Source organism: Anastrepha ludens, chromosome 4 (genome assembly GCF_028408465.1).
Source record: "Anastrepha ludens isolate Willacy chromosome 4, idAnaLude1.1, whole genome shotgun sequence".
Classification (NCBI taxonomy): domain Eukaryota; kingdom Metazoa; phylum Arthropoda; class Insecta; order Diptera; family Tephritidae; genus Anastrepha; species Anastrepha ludens.
Window position 1 is genome coordinate 31,282,200 of NC_071500.1, and position 20,808 is coordinate 31,303,007.

The 20,808-nt window shown below is 36.5% G+C and overlaps 3 protein-coding genes across 3 annotated transcripts; 2 read left to right on the forward strand and 1 right to left on the reverse strand.

Annotated features, from left to right (window-relative positions):
* The first annotated feature begins 3,396 nt into the window (after positions 1-3,396).
* On the forward strand, positions 3,397-6,545 carry LOC128861762 (uncharacterized). Its single transcript, XM_054100145.1, has 4 exons — positions 3,397-3,553; positions 3,648-4,527; positions 5,582-6,103; positions 6,398-6,545. The coding sequence occupies exons 1-4, from the start codon at positions 3,397-3,399 to the stop codon at positions 6,543-6,545; spliced, it is 1,707 nt and encodes a 568-aa protein (XP_053956120.1).
* A 2,854-nt stretch (positions 6,546-9,399) lies between these two features.
* LOC128861478 (proteasome subunit beta type-1) lies at positions 9,400-10,339 on the forward strand. The gene is made up of 2 exons (XM_054099627.1): positions 9,400-9,591; positions 9,645-10,339. The coding sequence occupies exons 1-2, from the start codon at positions 9,509-9,511 to the stop codon at positions 10,255-10,257; spliced, it is 696 nt and encodes a 231-aa protein (XP_053955602.1). The 5' UTR covers positions 9,400-9,508; the 3' UTR covers positions 10,258-10,339.
* A 695-nt stretch (positions 10,340-11,034) lies between these two features.
* LOC128861477 (protein Mo25) lies at positions 11,035-13,518 on the reverse strand. Its single transcript, XM_054099626.1, has one exon. It carries the CDS (start codon positions 13,326-13,328, stop codon positions 12,306-12,308), a length of 1,023 nt encoding a protein of 340 aa, XP_053955601.1. The 5' UTR covers positions 13,329-13,518; the 3' UTR covers positions 11,035-12,305.
* Positions 13,519-20,808: the final 7,290 nt, after the last annotated feature.

Consider the following 20,808-nt stretch of genomic DNA (forward strand, 5'->3'; position numbering starts at 1 on the left):
AAATTACCCATAGTCAATCCAGACAATCCACAACCCAGTACCAGCAGTGACGATGGTAACATATTGCATCAATATTTATCAGAAACGAGTGGCCAAGCTGAGCAGACTCAAGTTCCTGTTGAAAATACTGAGAGAAGAATAATTGTCGTTCAAGCCGACGTGCATCAGGCCAATTCATCGCAAAGTCCAATGAATCCGACCTCAACTACATCCAGAAAGACGAGGAAATCAGTCGCGAATACAGACAGCGAAAAAAGATGCTGGAAGATGCCAATACTATTGTCGTCCAAAGACCAGTTCGTCCCATTAGTATAACAATAGCATATGTGCTCATAGGCTATTATTTTTTTATTGAATTTTTGGATTCTCCATCGTCGATTTTATATGTGGTCAAAATTTTGTCAAATTCTAGTTCCACAAAGTGGGTCAAAACGTCAGTCAAAAAATAATAAATATTTACAGACATAACGAGATTTGAGTGAGAGCTACTTTCGACAAAAAGTTTGAAATTCATTTTCTCAAAACATCAAAAAATGTATAGGCTATTTTAATACTAAGGGGACGAGTTGTTTCTCCAGTTATTGTGAATGTGTCTTCGAATTTTTTTAAAATATCATTTCAATCCTCATTAAAATATTTAAATTGTATCCAGAAATTTAGAAGTTTCACTTCAAATATGCGCACATAGTGCGGCTTTCCTTTTTTTGATGATAATCCCGTTCAAATGTTGGCCGCAACTGCGCCGTAATTTGGCCATCCGTAGACACCACTTTTGAATGACTTGCGACTCGCTGGAGGACTTCGGTTGGTATCTCGTGAATAACTTTAGTAATGTGAGCTTCCAATGCCTCAATCGAAGCTGGTTTACCTAAAAGCATTTAAACTTTACATACCCCCACAAATAAAAGTCGAAAAGTGTGATATCACACGATCTTGGTGGTCAATCCACTTGTCCGAGGCGAGAGATGAATTGCTCACCGAAACGACGTCGCGTAAATCCGGCATCAAAACATCGTTTACCATGGCGCCATAGCGTTCGCCATTCTCTGTTATATTGGCGCCAGCCTCGCGCTTGAAGAAATATATATGCCAATGATTCCTTCACCTCATAGGGCGCACCAAACGATTGTTTTCAATGCATGTAATGGTTGTTCTTCCATTGGTTCTTGTTCTGTTGGTTCGCGGCCTCGGTAGTCCAGCGTAAGTGCACTAGCCTGCCATTGTGGGTTCGAATCCCACGTAAAGCACGGTCCTCGCACTTTTCCAAACTTTCTTACTTTACTAATTTCTATTAAAAAGAAAAAAAAGAATTCATTCCTCAACCCCAACAACCTTATCCTTCCAATCCTTACTCCCGCAAAAAAGTCAGCAAAAAAAAAAGAAAAAAGACACAGTTACACATTGCATCAGTGGCGCCAGCAGAAGGAAGCGGGAAATCGCGTTAATAGCGCCGACACACTAAGTTTAGCGAAGTCCTCAACCATTTGTGTGATCCTTCTGCCAGAAAAATGGGACACCCAGATGACGCTTCAAGATCCTAAGCAACAACAGCCGCATTACTTGGGACTGGTAGCGGCAGGCTATTCACCCTGACCCTGTCAGAAAGCAAATAGATTAACGAAACCAACGTAAGGCTGAGTCTTGTCGAGGTAGGGCCTCGAGTGGAGTGAACAAGGAAAAAAACATGGTTGTTCTTCAATGGCTTCGGGTTGCGCTTCAGCTCAAATTCGGCAATTTTGCTTATTGACGTAACCATTTAGCCAAAAATGGCCCTCATCGCTGAACATCTTAAGCTGGCCTGAGCGCGCGGTGAACACTTTTCACAGAGAGTCGATTTCCGTAAAACATTTGTACAATTACGTAAACGTTGTTGAAGCGTAAGTCTTTCCATAATGTCAAGATGTCAATGAATGCTGAAAAAAATTATGAATTTTGTGATCTGTCAAAAAAACCGTATTGGGAAAAATACCTCCAATCTGATCACCCTTTATGTGTACACATGTAACATATGTAATAGAATATTCTACTGTGTGTTTAGGTATGAGGTACATGTGCAAGTTTAACTTTGGCATAATATATGTCCTGCATATGTACTTATATTATATGTACAAATATCTGCTTACATGACTAAAGAGAGCAGTCGTTAAGAAACAATAAAGGAGAGCAGTTGGAGTTATAACGACAGCTCACGAAGTATTGTACATGATGCAGAGGTGTGACCAACAGCAGACCGCTAACTGGCTCCCAGAGGCTTTGAAGGAATCAACTGATAACCTGGGTTATGACAGCGGTTCTTTTGCGCAAAAAAAGCCATTGTCCAAGTTGCCATCCGAACAGCGACTGATTGGATAATGGCGTCAGACATTAACATCGATGGCTTTTGTTCCAAATTGAACGTTTATGTCGCCAGCCTCATACTTTTTCAGTACGATATGCCTCCTGATGTCCCCCCTGAATCTCCCTACCGAAGGTAGACATTTGCTAGAGCTTGATCCCCCTCTCACGCACTTCAGAAGGCATCTCTCCAACTACACTGACGAGATCCAGGACAAAACACAGCGACAACCACTGTACCAGACATACGACATTCATTGGGAGACCCTTACCACCTTCCTAAAGTCCCGACCCCGACTGCCGTTATTGGATTCCAAGCCCCCACCTATTGCAGAATCGACCCCGATATATCCAATTTATAATCAACATGTGAAAGCACACCGCACGATACTAACCAAAAACTCACATGCCAAATCAAACCTACTCCTCCACAGGCCCGGCAAAATAGGTGGGTACGGTGGGTAGTTGTACCCACTCAGAAAATTCCGGGTGGGTAAAACACCCACCCAGATTTTGATGACATTTTTCGAAAAATTTATGTTTTTTGAGACTGGCAGTAAAGTACGTGCCAGAAATCAATCAGCTGAATCAAGGTGTATTCATGTTAGGTGTACGCAGTAGCTTTCCCCATGTATTTGTTAGTGTAATTTGAAAGAGACTTGTCAAAGTACAAACGAGAACATAAACACACACACACACACAAACAAATGTAAGCGCCTTGATTTTGACAACTATGCTTGCAATTGAAAATGAAAAAAGTAAAAATCAACTGTTCAACTAACTCGACCTGCAAGGCTGCCAGTATTCTCCCTTAAAAATCGCCAAAATCACCAAATTTTACTAGCATGTTACAGCTGCTAACTAGGATTGGAAATTATGGAACTATCGAGTTTATCGAAATATGCGTTGGTATTGCGACGCCTACTTTTCCCCACAGTCATTTTGTTATTGCAGAGCCCTAATTTGTGATTTTGAAAAAAATACTGGCAGCCCTATCGACCTTCATGTCTATTGTTAAAAAGTAGTGATGAAACTGGAAAGGGGGTTGAAGTGAAAAGAACGATGGATAAATTTATAGTGCGACGGAAAAGAAATAACGAAGTGAGCGTGGAAGATGCGGTTAGACAAGTCGAGGTGGAACAACTGACAGAAATTCAGTATACTAAAGCTGACGAGCGCGTTGATGTAGTAGATTGCAATCAAAATCAATACCAAGAAAGCAATAAAAACGATATTAAAAAACGTAAGTAAAAAATAGCTTTTTATACACATGTGCATGAAATACATTTATATTTGTATTCATGTTTTTTCAGATACTTCAAAAAGTCTAACCACACCCCCGCGTTTCAAACGCTATAAAGAACAATATCCATGGCTTATAATCAAAAATGATAAAGGATTTTGCACTGATTGTACTGATGCATGCGAACGGAAATTAGTCATCAATTTGATCACGCGTGAAGTCCAATCTAAGAAAGCCTGGGTTGACGACGGTTTTTCAAACTGGAAGCATGGAGCAGATCGACTAAAAATTCATTCAACAACTTGCCTACACCTCAGTTGCATCGAAGCAGTATTGAACGTTGCAAAAACTAACGTGGTTCAGCAAATATCGACAGCCCATTTCAAGCAGATGATGGATAATCGTACAGCGTTATTAAAAATATTCAGCACATTGAAAGCACTGGCTATACAAGGTTTGCCTATAAGAGGAGACAACAATGATGAAAGATCGAACTTCATGACGTTCCTACAGGCCCGTGCAGAAGATGTCGTGGAACTGAAAGCTTGGCTCCAAAGAGATGGTCATAAATGGCTACACCACAGAAGTCAAAATGAAATCCTCGAACTAATAGCCACCACAGTTTCAATGGAAATTATAGAAGACATAAGAAACGCCGAATACTGCTCCATTTTATTGGATGAAACCTCGGATGTATCCCGAATCGAGCAAGTATCTGTTTGTCTGAGAATTGTTTCCGAAGATTTGACAGCAAAAGAACACTTTATTTCATTTTTTTCGACTTCGGACACAAAGGCCAAAACATTGTTCGATCTTGTCGAAGAAATCTTCCAAAAATTCAACTTGCCATTGTCAAAAGTCAGGGGTCAGTGTTACGATGGAGCTTCCAATGTTTCTGGCAATATTTCGGGATTGCAGACGCGAATTCTTGAAAAAGAGTCTCGAGCATTGTATGTACACTGCAATGCTCATAATTTAAATCTCGTTGTCCAGGATGCGATTGAGAATATGTCATCAGCAAGAAAATGCATTGGAATATTAAGAGAAATTATAAACTTTGTTAGAGACTCTCCAAAACGAATTGCACAATTCAGAGATTTACAGATTCAAGCGGAAAACGAGGGAGAGGAAAACTTGCCTTCTCTTGCAGCCTATTGCCCGACCAGGTATTGATAAGGAATCGAAATTTCGTCTTTAAAATGTATACACTGAATAAAAAAAAATTGGTACACTAAAATTTTTTTTGAATTTCGTTAGACATGGTGCTAAGATGGTATTTCTAAAATCTTGTAATTAAAAAATAGCCAATTATATAACAGGAAGAAAAAAAAGTTTGCACAAAGTTCAGGGGAATTTTTCAAAATTTGCTAAACGGCCATCAAAATGTTCACCTTTTTTGGCAGAATGTTTAGAATTATTTTTTTTTTTTGTATGGAAGAAATTAGGCAAAACCCTCGACGAAAAAAATTCTAAAAAATCAGGGAAATTTCGCTACTTCTAGCTTGCACATTATTACAGTCAAATTGACTGGCCTACAAAACTGCGTACTCAGAAAATTTCTAAAAATTCTGCCAAAAAAGGTGAAAATTTTGATGGCCGCTTAGCAAATTTTGAAAAATTTTTTTTTCTTCCTGTTATATAATTGGCTATTTTTTAATTACAAGATTTTAGAAATACCATCTTAGCACCATGTCTAACGAAATTCAAAAAAATGTTAGTGTACCAATTTTTTTTTATTCAGTTTAAATCGGCGTGCCATACGAAAACTAACACTAGAAATTTTGTGTCTGAAGAAAACTAACACTTTCACTTTTTGTTTGAAGAAAATGTACTACCTAAAATTGTTTCGTTTTCGCCAGCACAAATTAAAAGTGTTAGTTTTCTTACATCATTTTGAAAGTGTAATTTTTCGTAGGCAATTTTAAAAGTGTTAGTTTTCGTATGGCACGTCGAAATATACATACATGTTTAAGATTTTTAGATTTTGTTATTTTCATGATACAGATGGGTTGTACGAATAAAATCTTTAAAAACTGTGAGGGACAATTATGCTCAACTGATGCAATTTTTCCATGATCGCAGTGCAATGTCAGCCAAGGCATCTGGATTCTACGATTACATGGAGTCTTTTGATTGTACGTTTTATTTGAACATGTTAATAGAAATGTTTGATCGCATCGAAATATTGAACAAAGACCTGCAAAAGATGAATCTTTCCGTCATCGAATCATACGAAAAAGTCGGAGCAGTGACTGACGTTTTAAACGCTTCTCGTGACTCCAAATTTGAAGAAATTTGGCAAAAAAGCGTCCAAGCAGCTGAGGATCTCGAAATTGACGAACCACGAATTCCGCGTCAACGAAAAATTCCGAAACGCCTCGATACAGGTACAACCACAAACGTTCAATTCAAGACTGCTAAAGATTTTTTTAGAAAGTCGTACATCGAAATTTATGATCAATTAATTTCGTCACTGAGAAGGCGATTTGAAAATGATTCCGCGCAATTTTTCAAATTGTTGGAAAGGTTTGCAATCGGTCAGGCCGCAGACATTGATGTCATTGTGAAATTTTATAAAGATGATTTTGACAAAGAACGTTTGCTTAGCGACAGAAACATGTTTATGGAACTTCTAAAAAGACAAAATGAGCAAGCTAATAACTTGAGAGAGGTTGTAGATTTTCTAAAAAAATATGAATGGGTTAGAGGGATTATTCCAGAATTCCAGCGATTTGTTCGCTTGCTCATCACGATTCCTGGCTCATCTTGTTCAAATGAACGAAGTTTTTCTGTTCTCCGTCGACTCAAATCATATTTAAGGTCTACAATGTCGCAGGATCGGCTTAATAACATTGCTATTTTACATGTGTATCGCGAGATTACAGACAAACTTGATTTAGAGAAGTTATTAAATCAGTTTATTTCACGAAAAGCAAAGCGCACCGCAATTTTTGCATTGCGCACCTGAGTTTCTATTAAAGTAGGTTGCGTATTTATACGTAGAGTTACGATATTTACCTTAATGATAATATTTTGTAACTTCAATAAGAAATGATAGTAAACAAATTTTTGAAAATTAAAAAAAATCTTTTTTCTTGCCGACATCGCCCCCCCTTCCTCCTTCACCCTAACCAACTGCCCACCCAGGCTGAAAGTCTTCTGCCGGGCCTGCTCCTCCAACATCCCTCTCGCTCTGGATCCAACCTGTCGAAACAGCATGTTTTCTGGGTCTACCGCTAGATGAGTTATACGAAGAGGACCTGTGATTACACCATACTGAGAGGGTGTAGGAAACTGCTACAACAACAACAACGAGTGTTTGAATCCGTGTGAAACGAGCGGGCGAAATTCTGCTATGGAGTACCCGATGACGTGACAGCCGAAGTTACTCTCACATTTTTACTGCGGTATGTAATGTACGTAGCTTTCTTGCTACTAAGAAGCAACGAACTATTTCTTTAAATAAAAGAAGGATACGAGGCGTGTTCAAAAAATAAGGTGAATTTTTAAATATGCCGGTCCACGTACATTCGACTTTTAATATTCTTTTTAACGTTGGTACACTCGTCTGGAAGATATGTTCACGGTTTTAGCTAAGTAGCCTGTTTAGTTTGTTTGTGAGAGGCATAAATAAGTCAAGAGTTTGACCTGTTTGGCGATTTTCTGCTATCGACTCTTGGCTCTCCTGGATACTTCCGTTGGGGTGATTGGGCTTTAGTGTAGATGTCATAATCATGTGCTCATGATATGACCCTTTTAAGCAAATCCGGATCATCGTTGACGTCATTCAACAATGTCTGAGTGATGCTCATGTGACGTTGTTTTTGGTCAAAATTCAGCAATTTTGGAACGAACAGCCCTGCCACAAACCTCATGTCCAAAATTTCCGAAAAGATTGCATGGGATGAGCCAACCGATATGGCGACATTCTCAGCAACTTCACTAATTTGAAATAGACGATTCTCCATATCAATTTTCGTCACTTTCTCAACATTTCCATCGGTTGTTGATGTGCTGGGCCGTCCAGAGGGAGCGTCGTCATTTACATCTTCTCGACCTTCTGTGAAAAGTTTGTACCACTTGACTCAGAGTACTCTCACCGTATGCCACTGTCAAAATGTCAAGTGTTTTTGAGCACTCAATTCCATTTCTTACACAAAATGTTATGCATCTTCTTTCATCCATTTTTTTGATAGCAGAAAATCGCCGAACACGCAAAACACTTATTTTTTATGCCACTCTCACACTCGAGACGAGATGTGCGTAGTCCACGAAATTTGAAAATTCGCCTTATTTTTTCCACACACCTCGTATATATAAATAAAAATTTAATGACCAAAAGCTGTTAATCAACCGATTTGTCGCAATTTCCGTGTATTTGTTTCAGATAGACCCTCTCAGAAGGCCTCTTCCCAATAATCGAATCGTGATCTTAGCAGCTTACGCAAAAGCCACAAAGTTTTATAAGTACGAGGATCAAAATTCTGAAACACTATGGTGTATTAAGTTTTCTATTAAAGTTGGAAAGCTTCATCAGACTAACTGTGCAGTCCCTTTGGTTGTTTGCAATCTCATATATGTAAGTCAGTGTATTTTAATTTTGGCAACGAAGTTTTGCTCGACGTGTGTTGATCAACGTTTTAATTCTGTCAACGCTTTTGTTTAATTTAACTAAACTAAACTCAACTTTATATAAACAAAATTGATCGAGGTAGCACAACACTTTATAAATCGACCCAAATATGCGCATACGCTGGCGACATTGTGATTCTTGCGAGAAATAGGGAGGCTCTTCAGAACGTTTTCATACCGATAGTGCAAGTTACAAACCAGCAGGCCTCAAGATAAATGAAGAAACTACGAAATACACGGCACGACCCTTTCATGAAAGTCGCATCAGAATTGGAAGGCAGCTAACAGAGCATACTTTGGTCTTATAAAACTTATGAAGCCTTCATTGATATCAAAGAAAAGCAACTTCAGATGTACGGGTCCTTAAAGTTAATGACGTGAATTTACTGATGCGATTTGAAATCTCTACACGATTAGAAGACGGCACGTATACGATATAACCACGAGCTCAGTGTTTCAATCGCGGGACGAAATGTAAGGCGGTTTTTAAAGTCGCAAAGACTACGGTGGTATGAACACTTCCTAAGAATGAGCAGCGAAAAACCGACCAAAAACGTATTTGAAGCAAATCCTGAAGGAACAGGTAGGAGAGGTCGGCCAAAGGGACGATGATGGCAAGGCGTAAAAGACGACATACGTAAGATGAGAATCTCACAACATACAGCGAAAGCGGGCTGTCGAGAACAATGGAGACGAATTGTAGAGGCGGCAGTGGCGCACTCGGAACTATAATGCCATAATGATACTATTTCGCAGTACTATCTGAATATTCGGCGCTGTATGCTTTTGTTAGTGTCTTCTCCGTCGGACCACAATGCAACAAATCCATAAGATGAAATTATTAAATTAATAACTACATTTAGCAACCACAATTTCTCATAAATAATTGTTTGTACGTATTCAATTATCTTCAAAACTCAAGTTTTTTCATAGCTTTTTGACATTTCAAGCAGTAATGCCCTTTTTTAGGAAATATTTCGAAAGCGAATATGTTCAAATAATTTAGTTTCACGAATATGTAATAATTTTTGAGTATTTTCTTTGTGTATTAATTTCCATGATATTAATTTGCAAACGCTACAGTTTGTGCAATCATTTTGTGTGGTTTAGCTTCCCTGTAAAGGTAGGTTAGCCATAAGTGGCTGCACTGCACGATACAGTGGCAGCACTGCAGCGTAGCTGTCAAACAAAAACGATAAACGTCATTCCATAGACGAAGCAAGGGAGAATTTCTGCAAATCACTTAACCAATCTACAGAACTTTGTTTAACAAGAAATATTGTTAAATTGTGAACAATCATGCATAAAATTCAATCGTTCCCTGAATATCAAGTGCCCGGTGCGCAACATCAAGATTTTTCACCATACGAATCAAATGGAGGGTATGTACGTGAACGTTTCCACAATTCAAATTTATGAGTATTTTCCATTGCAGATCTATCGTTGCTATTGCCGGTGAGGATTATGTTGTGATTGCTGCAGATACACGTTTGAGCAGTGGCTACACCATCCACACACGAAAGCAAAATAAATTGTTTCAATTATCCGAGAAAACTGTGCTCGGATCAACGGGCTGTTGGTGCGACACCTTGGCGCTGACGAGTTTGGTAAATGCTCGCATGCAAATGTATGAGCATCTAAATTTGAAAACTATGTCAACAGAAGCTATCGCGCAGATGTTATCTATCCTCATGTACAACAGGCGCTTTTTCCCATACTATATTTCGAATGTGTTGGCTGGTCTAGATACCGAAGGAAAGGGTGTCGTTTATTCATATGATCCTATTGGACATTGTGAACGCACCACATATCGTGCAGGAGGCTCAGCAGGTACTCTACTTCAGCCAGTGTTGGATAACCAGATTGGGGGCAAGGATAAGGATGTGAAGAACAAACCCAAAGTGTCTTTGGAGAAAGCCAAGGAAGTAGCTAAAGATGCTTTCATTTCTGCAGCGGAACGCGATATTTATACTGGTGATTCAGTCATTTTAAAAGTCATCACCAAAAATGGGATTGTTGAAGAGGAGGTGCAGTTGCGCAAAGATTAATTGCTAAGGATTTTGAAGCTTATTTCTTAATATGTTATAAGGAATTTTGAATATAAATACATACAAACTTTCAGTACATATAGCCAGGTATATACATAATATTCCTCAAAATGAAGAAACACTTTTCTAATAGCGGGTGCCTCTCGTCAGGCAATGACAAACCTCCGAGTGTATTTCTGCCATGAAGCTCCTCATAAAAAATATCTGCCTTTCGGAGTCGGCTTGAAACTGTAGGTCCCTCCATTTGTGACAACAACATGTTGTTGATGTTGTAGCAGCATAAACATTCCCCATTCTTACATACGGGGTATGCTGCCGGATTGACAGTCCTTGACCGAATATAAATCCGGGTCGTTTCGGTAACGTAGAACCGACTATCGTGGAAACTTTGTGACAGCAACATCAAAACGTACGCCACAAATAGAAGGAGGAGCTCGGCCAAACACCCATATGGGGTTTAGGCGCCTATTAAATGTATATATATAATATTCCTTGGGTGGACTGAACCAACTCGAACTTCTATCGGTCTAATAATTAGCATCAGTTTTTTTCTGTATGACTGTTTAAGCAATATTTATCAAATACAATGAATCACATATCAGGGTTTGCCGTGGTATTTTGTACAATCACAAAATAAATAAGCTATACGAATGTAACTGTAAAGATATCAATGCTAGGATTGGTCGCTTCCCACCTTATCAACTTTGACTCGTCTTCTTATGGGAATGTCTCATTGTATTCACTTCCACTATTCCACAGTAAAAAAACGTTGTATGGTTTTCTGCTAACCGCTTTGTTTATTTATAGTTTTCGTTTAATTTTTCATTCAAATTTGAGGCATTATAATATAAATAATTTTCTTCTTTATTATAATAGTTATAGTGTTTGCATGTAATGTTGTAATTATTTTATACTTTATTCATATCTTTATGCTCGTACCTATGTATGTACGTTGTTGTATATGGTATTTGCATGAATATGTGTGTCGTGTCTTTGAATTTTTGCTTGTATAATGCATTTGATTATGTTATTAGAAGGCAAAAATTCGTTCACTCTAATTAACTCCACTTCTCCAATTTTAAAAGAAGGCATTTATAGAATTTCGCATTTTTCGCAGTTTATAACTAGTTTTATTTGAATTGCATTCCTAAGCATAGTAAAATAAACATACATACAAAATAACGACAAAGAACAAGAACAGAACTGTCAATTGTAAGCCGCATTGGAAAGTTGCCTTCACATATGTATGTATGTAAGTCGTATAGTGTTTTTATCATTATCCTATTTAGTAATTTGAATTAATTTAGTTTGCTTTTGTCCACCTTTAATTTTGTTGCTTCAAATGAACCCAATATTCCGCACTCAGCACGCTATTGTATTTCCAATTCCTTTACTCTGCATTTAAAAGTACTTTGTTACGCCACCAACAGCTAAAGGCAAGACAGTAACGTGACCTTGGCAGCGGATTTCCAATAAATTATCCTTGAAATATTATCGCTCTCAAATGCCGCAGTTAGTTTTGGTTATTGCATTTGCATATCTTTAAACAAATTTCTCGATTCATAATTTTAAAAATAAAAGTATATATAAAAAATATTGATTTTAGTTTTCAAAATTTACTCTTGCTTTATGTTGCAATTATGCTTAAATTTGTATTTAGTTGTTTTTAACGCCCCTCTATTTCTGTTGTCTTCGCGTTAAATTCAACTCTTTGACTAATAATTAAAAATTGCTAGATTACAACTGATGCTGCTATACAATCAATCATTCATCATCCATCTAAGCGACACATAAGCCGACTGCCTATAGATATCAACCACTGCATGTATTCGCATGTTCTGAAAAGTAGTTAAAAGCTAGATTTCAGTACCCGCTAATACCTGAACTTTGAATACTGGCAGAACGGATGGAGTTGGTAGCACCGAAAATGGCGGTGAGGGTGATAGCAGCTTTGGGTTTGCTGAGGTCGTTGGAAATTGTGTTGTAGCTGATTTTCTTGGTGCTGTACATGCTGGTTGACGACTCATCCTCGGATAACTTCTATGCTACTAAACCTCAGGCAACGGCTTCAGCTCCTTTATCTGTTTAATCAGATATGCCTTTTCATCGTTGAATTGTTCATCTTCGGAACGATCCGTATGGAAATTGGTCAGAAAATCAACCAATTTCGATTGGTTGCGCAGCAAGATATCTAGTATAGGTTTCGGCTTATTCGGATTAGCTACAAATACTTTGAAGACGTGGAAGGCCTCGAATTGTATATTACGGGACTTTTCTTTCAACATATTCATCATTAGCTTTAGGTTCTCCGGCTCCGATATATAACGGGTCATCACGGTGAAATTGTGCCGATCAAGTAATAGTTCCCCTAATAACTTCAGACTTTGCCGCCTAGTCACATAGTTTTCTGAGTTTAACAACCGTTGATAGTGCTGCGTGAAGAATTTGTCATAGTTGGCCTCGAGGAATTCAGCGCACAGCAACTTATGGCGTGTCAGCAATTCTTTGAAAGTTGAGAACGCATCTGAGGCAATATCGAAGGTAGACACCTCGACATAGCGGAAGAACTTGAAGAACTCATCTGAGTGTAGCATTATCTTAGCAAGTGCCTCATATCGAGCACACTCTCGCAACATCGTACCAGAGTTTAGTGCGATTTCTGGATGTGCATCTTCATAGCCGGCCATTAACGTAAACAGGATTTCCGGCTTAGTACAGATATACTCCACTGTAGGTGAACGTGTACTAATCTGTCTCCTAAGCACATTATTGAATATAAGCGCTACGTGCTTTTTACCTTCAAAATCGATGCGATGCAGATTCTGTATGAGCAGCAATAGTAGATTACTATTGTAAAGCTCTTGCGACAACTGGGCAACGACGTACTCAGCTGGTGGTTCTGAGTCACTGCTGCCATATAGCATATTTTTTATCGAAACAAGGTTTTTGCTAACATCTTCTTGTGCTTTTTCAGCTTTTCGATCACCACCCGTTTCGAGCGCATTGATTGCCTCCTTAAGTGACCGCACTAATTCGACGGGGGTCTTTTGTGATTTTCCAAACAAGGGCATTACGTTGGCACTTTACTCAATAGTTCACACCCGGTTTACCGCACACAACTACTATTGTCGTTAATTTTCTACTTTTGTAGTTCTTGGGTGTAGTTGAATAAAAGGAAAGTTTTCGATTTTACTTTTCTTTTGACTTTTCTCTTTAGCCGTCTCGTTCAGATATCTTAAGCGTTGCCAGTTTAACTCACGAACGTAAATATTAAAATCTACAAGAATGTGGGCTGCCATTTTCGAATATGAGTCATTCATGTAAATAAATTTTTCAACGGAAATAAAGGGAGGGAAAGAAAATATGATTGGCGGATATGGCGGATTTATTTACAAACTATAAATTTGACAGGAATGGTAAACTAAATAGATACATTTATAAATATTTTTACACTGCCACCTAAAGGCAAAGCCTCAAAGCTAAAATTTGAACAATATATAAATATTTACTTGGGATTTAAAAAAAATTATGTATGGGGATTAGCCTTACACAATTCCACCCACTATGATCCTGTACTTAAATCGCACTCTGATTTGTAATTCACTTCACAATTACCCTGCGAATAAGGTAATTCGCAAAACAACCATTTTAATTCGCCAATTATTTTATCGGAACGTTATCGAATAACCTGTCAAACCAAAGCAAGAAAGGGAAACAAAGCGGAGCAACAAATAATAATAAAGGCAAAAACAGAAATTGTTCAAAAATTATTACGTCGAGAAGAGGTTGGCTGTTTTTTTTTTTTTTTTTTTTTTTTGAAAACGGAACAAATCAATAGATACAATCTTCGCTTCAAAAATCTAAGTTTTAACTTACTTTTTCTCTATCACCGATATTCACAGCAAATGATAGTAATAAAAAGCAAAGGAGAAGAACAAGAAGATGTGCTGCCAAGGTGAATTACGTATGCGGCGTGAAAACAAGGTAATTCGCGATTTACGCGCCGTGGGAACATAGCATAGTAATAGCTGTGTTTTTTTTTACAAATTAAGCCTGCACTTAAAATTTATATTAAACAATAAGTACACAGTATAAATGAACGCGTATGAAATAGTTACGGATAAAATCAGTGCTTCCAAGTTGTGTTATGTAGCTTTTATCCAAGAATGATAGATTACAAGATGGGGGCCATCGGAAGAAATATTTTGAAAGTATTTTGACTGTTACGCCATAGGTGATTTACCAGCGAGATGAGCGAACGAAATGAAAACAAAATGTGCGGTTAGTTGAATACAATCAGTCGATGTTCAGACCATGGATGACGCGTAGATCACTGGATGCAAAACTCTCTTATTTTATAAAAGATCGCACCCAGGAACTCGTTTGAGTACTTGGCAGCACTATCAAACAGATAAACAGCTGATAGACCATGGAGCGAGCTGTTAGGAATAGAGCGCTATAAATAATAGACGAAACCACTTCGTTTTTACATTAATGGAAAAGTTTCTACTTTAAATTCATCTTGTAAAAATACGAGTATATGTATTATACTCAAGTTGCCTTGCATTATTATTGCGAACCGTGAAACTTCGCGTGCCGACTGGCAGCAATAGCGAGCGAAGATGATATCAAAACAAAAACACGAATTCCCCGTGATGGCGAGACGGTACTCGTCAGAAACTACGAGTTGCCAAATCTAGAAATCACAATAGTTGTTAAGCAACAGTGATAGAAAGCACGAGAGCGTCTTGCGAATTCGCCGTGTCGTGAGAGCGGATTAATAAACAATCAAAAGGAAGGAGATTCCTTGTTTGTGAAGACGAAGAGTAGCTAAAGCAATGAAACCAACCAAACACAAGAAATTATACGCGCACGCACATACTTTCTTCCCACGATGTCTTCCGCAAAAAAACGCAAACAAACTGCATTTAAAGGCTTTGTATTAACTTCTGCTTTAATAATTTAACACGCAGTACTTCGTTTTTATTAGTTTAAATCTCGCAAATCACAAAACTACCAAACCATTCACAGGATTTTCATAAACACGTAATTTTTCCTACTTTTGTTTGTTTTGTTCGTTTGTTTTGTGTTGCAAAGGCAGCTACCGTCACACTTCTCAAAAACGCGAAAAATGAAGTAACTGTTTTCTTTTCCTTTTGTTAGTTTGATTCGTTTGTTTTGCATTGTTGAGAAGCCTCACGTCACACTTGTCAAAATCGTGAAAAATAAGGTAACTGTTTTCGAAAGACACCACCTTCTGATTTTCTTCATGAGGTTAGGGTTAAATCACATTTTTTCCATCAAAACGTATTTCAATAATTTCAAGGCCAAGTGAACGAGCTGATTACAATTATTGAAAGTAAATGTTCATGTTTCGCCTTAAAAAGATGCTACCACAATTAAACGATAGGTAAAATTCAGAAAAAGAGTGAAGTCTTGAATGAATATTTCGTCATATCGACAGAATTATTTAAATAAAGATCACAATATTCATATGTATGTTAATATAATTTTTTCCAAAAAACAAAATTAATAACAATTTACAAACCTTATTATTAATAAAAAATTGGCCTCTATAATATTTTTACAACCTTCCGTTTTTTTTTTCCTTTTTCTATTAAATTATTTATTAGTTGTAACACTTTAACTTTTGGTTTGTTTCCTTGATGAAGTCATCTTAAATAACACTAACTATCAAGTTCCGTGCGACATATGTCACGGCTGAGGCGCATTCATTAAAGGCGGTGGCAGTAGACCAGCAACAATATTTTGTAAGTTTGATTGTCACGGCAAAGTATTGGCAAAGAAGAAAGCAAATAATAAATTCGCTTTATCTCACTCTGAGCTGACAGCCACTGCGAAAGAAAACAAATAAATCAGCTGAGTTACCGATACCGCCTTTAATAGATTTGCCTTGGTCAAAAGTTTTTAATTCTAATGATTTTGACAAGCAGTGTGCGCGATCAACTCGGAAGCGAAATCTTCAGCGTATAATTAGGACCTTAGAACGTCCTATCTTATAAAAAGTCCAGGAGAATTGAGTACTGAAGGTGGCGCCATTAAACAACAAGTTACTTTACTCTGACGTCAGCTCACTTCGCAATACAAAACAAACAAAAGTAGGAAAAATTACATGTTTGTGAAAATTCAGTGAATGGATTGGTAGTTTTGTGATTTCTGAGATTTAAACTAATGAAAATGAAGCACCGCGTGTTAAATTGTTAAAGCACAAATGAATATAAAGCCTTCAAATGCAGTTTGTTTACGTTTTTATGTGGAAGACGCCGTGGCTAAGAAGTATGTGTATGTGCATACAATTTCTTGTGTTTGGTTGTTTCCATTGCTTTCGCCTACTTTAACTCTTCCTTTTGTTTGCTTATTATTCGTGGGCTCTTACGACACAGGAAATTCCCTCTTGGGTAGTGCCAGTAAATCAGCTGATTGTTATTTTTCTTTCTGCATTTGATGGATTAGTATTAATTTGTGCTTTAACAATTTAACACGCGGTGCTTCATTTGCATTAGTTTGTTTAGTTTTAATCTCACAAATCACAAAACTACCAAGCCATTCACTGAATTTTCACAAACATGCAGTTTCTCCTACTTTTGTTTGATTTGTTCATTTGTCTTGTATTGCGAAGTGCGCTAACATCAAAGCAAAGTAATTGTTTTTTAATGGCGCCACCTTCCGTACTCATCTCGACTTGGGTGGTGGCAGTAAATCAGCTGGTTGTTTTTTTTTTTGACGTGATAACGTCTTATAATTGAATGTAGCCGGCTGCACGCACCAAAAAACTACGTCGTTATCTTGCTCATACGTCGATACCTTGCTTGAACTGCAAGCGAGAGCGCGGAACGAACGACAAAGAGCACAATCGGCCCCCGCGTTCGGCAACGTTCGACATCTGGCTCTCTCCTACTTAAATGAGCATATATATGTATGTATATGCGCATTTGTTGGTATATAAATTCACATACTTGTATTTGCATATGCCTTCTTCCTGTGTGCATGGTAATGAACCATTTCTCTGTTGAGAATAGGACGATGATAGAAAAAGTAGGAAATGAAAGGGAGTGTTTCGAGTGTAAAGTGTCTTTGAAAAGGCAAATCGATGATGTTGCCTCTTAGTGTTGTTGACTTATTAACGTCTGATGCACAATCGAAATTGAAGATATCTTTCATGAATTTCATAAATGTTTCGTCATTTTTCACATTTGTGTAAATGAAAGGCTGTGTTCGTAAATGCAACATGACTTGCAGCATAAGCATCAGTGGCAACACTGCAAGTTTGACATTTGATACTTCTTATACAATTTTTGACAATTTGCAAATACGTTTGTTTGCATTTTTGAACGCTTATAATACTAAAATGGAAATTTTGCTGAATCTAACACTAGACGAAATTTGTGAGCAAAGAAAAGATAGATTTTCTTTAAATTTAAGAAAAAGAAGGCTATTGAAGTCAAAGAGAAAAATGTTTAGTACAAATGTTTGTCTTTAAAAAGAAAAATACCTAAAAACAAATCGTTTATTAAAACAATAAAGTCATTTCCCGAGGACCTTTTCTATTCCCATTTCCGAATGAATTGGGCCACTTTTAAAGTAAGGTTTTATAAGTTTTATGAAAATTATATTAATAATTTATAGTTTCACTTTAACAATTTGCTGTTGGCGGAGTCATTGAGTGCCTTGTACTATAAACTTCGTCGAAGTCCTCAAAATACCTCCAGGATGTAGCTTCTCTACCGGAAGAATTATTTCTTTTCTTAATGCGCTTGTACGTTACCAAGAGATTTAAGCATTTTCTCTGCGCTGTGGTGCTGTCCAGTCTTATATTGGGATTTACATTTGTAACTTCGGTCACAACTTTCTTCCACAATTCATTTTTTTTCCTTCTACCCGATTTAAACTCGTCCTCCATATTCAACCGTACTCTCAACAATAACTGTCTCCGCATTACTGAGATTTTCACTAAAAATTTAAAAATAATAATTTATACAATTATTATTAACATAATTTAACTAAATTTCAATACAAAAATTAAAATAAAACAGTTTTGCTTACTTTTCATCAGACATCGTAGTTAAATGCAGTAAACAATTTTTTTATAGAAATTATGAGTGACAACTGATAGAATTGTTGTCTTTTTGAACGCTTGATTATTGCAGTGCTGCAATATTGGCATTTCTGAACGTTCTGTTTGTTATGCAATTGTAGTTTGCGCGTCATGTTGCATTTACGAACACAGCCTAACTTGATCAATTCCATTGCGATTCCATTTGCCTCCTTCTCTATATCCATACAAAATATCTATCAAACAAATAAAATTAAAATTTTGTTATGAAAATTGCAACCAATACATCAGTATTTTCTTATGACGTTGTCACGTTAAACTATCGTCAGTAAATCAACTTTACAGACAACCTATTTTTTTCCTTTCCTCGTGTCCGTGTGAATGCCAGTACCAAGGCGATTCTATGTATTAAAGGTGGTGTTGCTAAATCAGCTGATTTGTTTTTTTTTTCTTTCTTTCGTTGTGTCCATGTAGCTGTCAGCACAGAATAAAACAAGGCGAATTCATTCTTTGTTTTCTACTTTTCCAATACTTTGCCCTGACAATCATACGTACAAAACATTGTTGTTGGTTTAGTGCCACCAACAAACGCTGAGCAGTTAGCCATAGATATAACCAGTTAGCTGCGCAAGAATGTAATAAAAGTCTATTAGTATTTATTTTGGTATGACAAATTTATTTACTTTTTTTGTTATATTTCAATGAACTTTTTCAATTATATTCATATTCATGATCATTATAACATATAATACGATAAAATATGGTTTATATTTTATTTTATATTAGTTAATTTAATTGTTATTTCCAATAATGTAGAGAAATATTGCGAAACTTTTTGTTTTTATATATAGGTATATAAGTATATTTGTATGTATATGTTTATGTGTAAAGGTATATGAATGTGATTGTAGATATAATGCGCATAAATTATTTTTCACTTTACTTTATCATAGATTATAATATTTTTGCGTATAATAATTAGATATTAATGCGGTATTCTATTGGTTGCATATTTATAAGAGTTAAGATTAAGACGTTATTCTAAATTCTAATAGTATATATTAATAAAAATAATCGCTTTCATATCTCATTTACCACATATCAATGCTTTTGATTTTTCCTATGATTACAAAATAATTTTTGAAAAACGTATTCGTTATTGGATTATATAAATATGTTTATCAATTTGATTTGAGCATTACGCACGCCAATAATACACACATACATAAATATGCTGATTTCTAAGACTTCTTACACATTGCTTGTCTGACAGTTGCTTTTTGTATGTAAGTATGTATATGTTTTATATCCATATAATTTTTTTTTCACTGTCAATTAAAATACATTGTAGTGTTGGTCAAAAGTTTAATATACTCGTATGCTGCTATATTAGATTAATATTTGTATTTCTTTACTTTGACTTACTATACTCATTTGGTTTTTTGCTTTAGTAGTTCCGCCTACAGCGTCTTAAACTTATAACTTAAATTTGACATTTGTTGACATTATTTTTAAATTTAACAGACTTTACTTATTAAACAACAAAAAAATAAAAATAAATAGTGCGGAGGAGATTATTAAAAATTGAATGTGTAGAATTCGCATTCCTTATTCTCCATTCCGTCTCTACTTCATAATTGTACAAAAATATATAAAACTGAATGTGGAACACAAATTTATACATATGTATGTATATGTATGTAACTATATCAGTATATGTATATTATAATATTATCGTTGATCATTTTCGTGTTCAAATTTCTTTGTCCCTTATTTCTACATATACTCGTACATATATTTTTCTTTCTTCTCCAATAATGCATGCTAAATTAACGCGCTCTACTTCTCAACTTCTTCCTACAATCGCCCTAAGCTTAGAGGTATGCTTCCAACTAGTATAAATATGCATACACAGACTTACATATTTAAAAATATCTTTGGGTATTTTTTTATCAATTTCACTCAAATCAAAATCCGAAAAACACATGTAAAAAAAATAGTTAAAACAAGGAAAGTGAATTAAGGGTGGCATCAGGCTGGGCTATTAGCACAAGGATTGGCCAAAGTATGTCACGAGCATCAATTACAGAAGGCATTGGGTGCAGAGAGTTTACATATGCTATGCAGCGTGTGAAATCACGCGCTGGTCAAGTATGGAACTATTGTGGGCTCTAATACATATAATGGGTGCTCCAAAAAAGACGCGCCTAAATATTGTTTTGAAACAAGACATGTAAAAATTTAGATTCTTTCGGGTTTGTGTAAAATAATATGACTTGAATGTCCACCAGGAGCACAGATAAAATCCGCCAAACAGTCGATTCATGAATGACTCATTGTTAAGAACGTGGAGATATCGATGTTGAACGCTGTTAAGCAACATTTTGCGCTACAACAACAATATTCCTAACAGCACATGCAATTTTTGGACTTTAGTTTGCCAGTGCTTTTTCTATCCTCGACAGAACCAGTTTTTA

Bases quoted from the DNA above. Each gene is read 5' to 3' on its own strand.
- LOC128861477 (XM_054099626.1), bottom strand. From the start codon at position 13,328: ATGCCCTTGTTTGGAAAATCACAAAAGACCCCCGTCGAATTAGTGCGG.
- LOC128861478 (XM_054099627.1), top strand. From the start codon at position 9,509: ATGCATAAAATTCAATCGTTCCCTGAATATCAAGTGCCCGGTGCGCAA. The intron at 9,592-9,644 runs GTATGTACGTGA...TTTCCATTGCAG, and splicing joins CCATACGAATCAAATGGAGG to ATCTATCGTTGCTATTGCCG.
- LOC128861762 (XM_054100145.1), top strand. From the start codon at position 3,397: ATGGATAAATTTATAGTGCGACGGAAAAGAAATAACGAAGTGAGCGTG. The intron at 4,528-5,581 runs GTATGTACACTG...TTCATGATACAG, and splicing joins GAAAAAGAGTCTCGAGCATT to ATGGGTTGTACGAATAAAAT. The intron at 6,104-6,397 runs GTTTGCAATCGG...ATCATATTTAAG, and splicing joins TTTTTCAAATTGTTGGAAAG to GTCTACAATGTCGCAGGATC.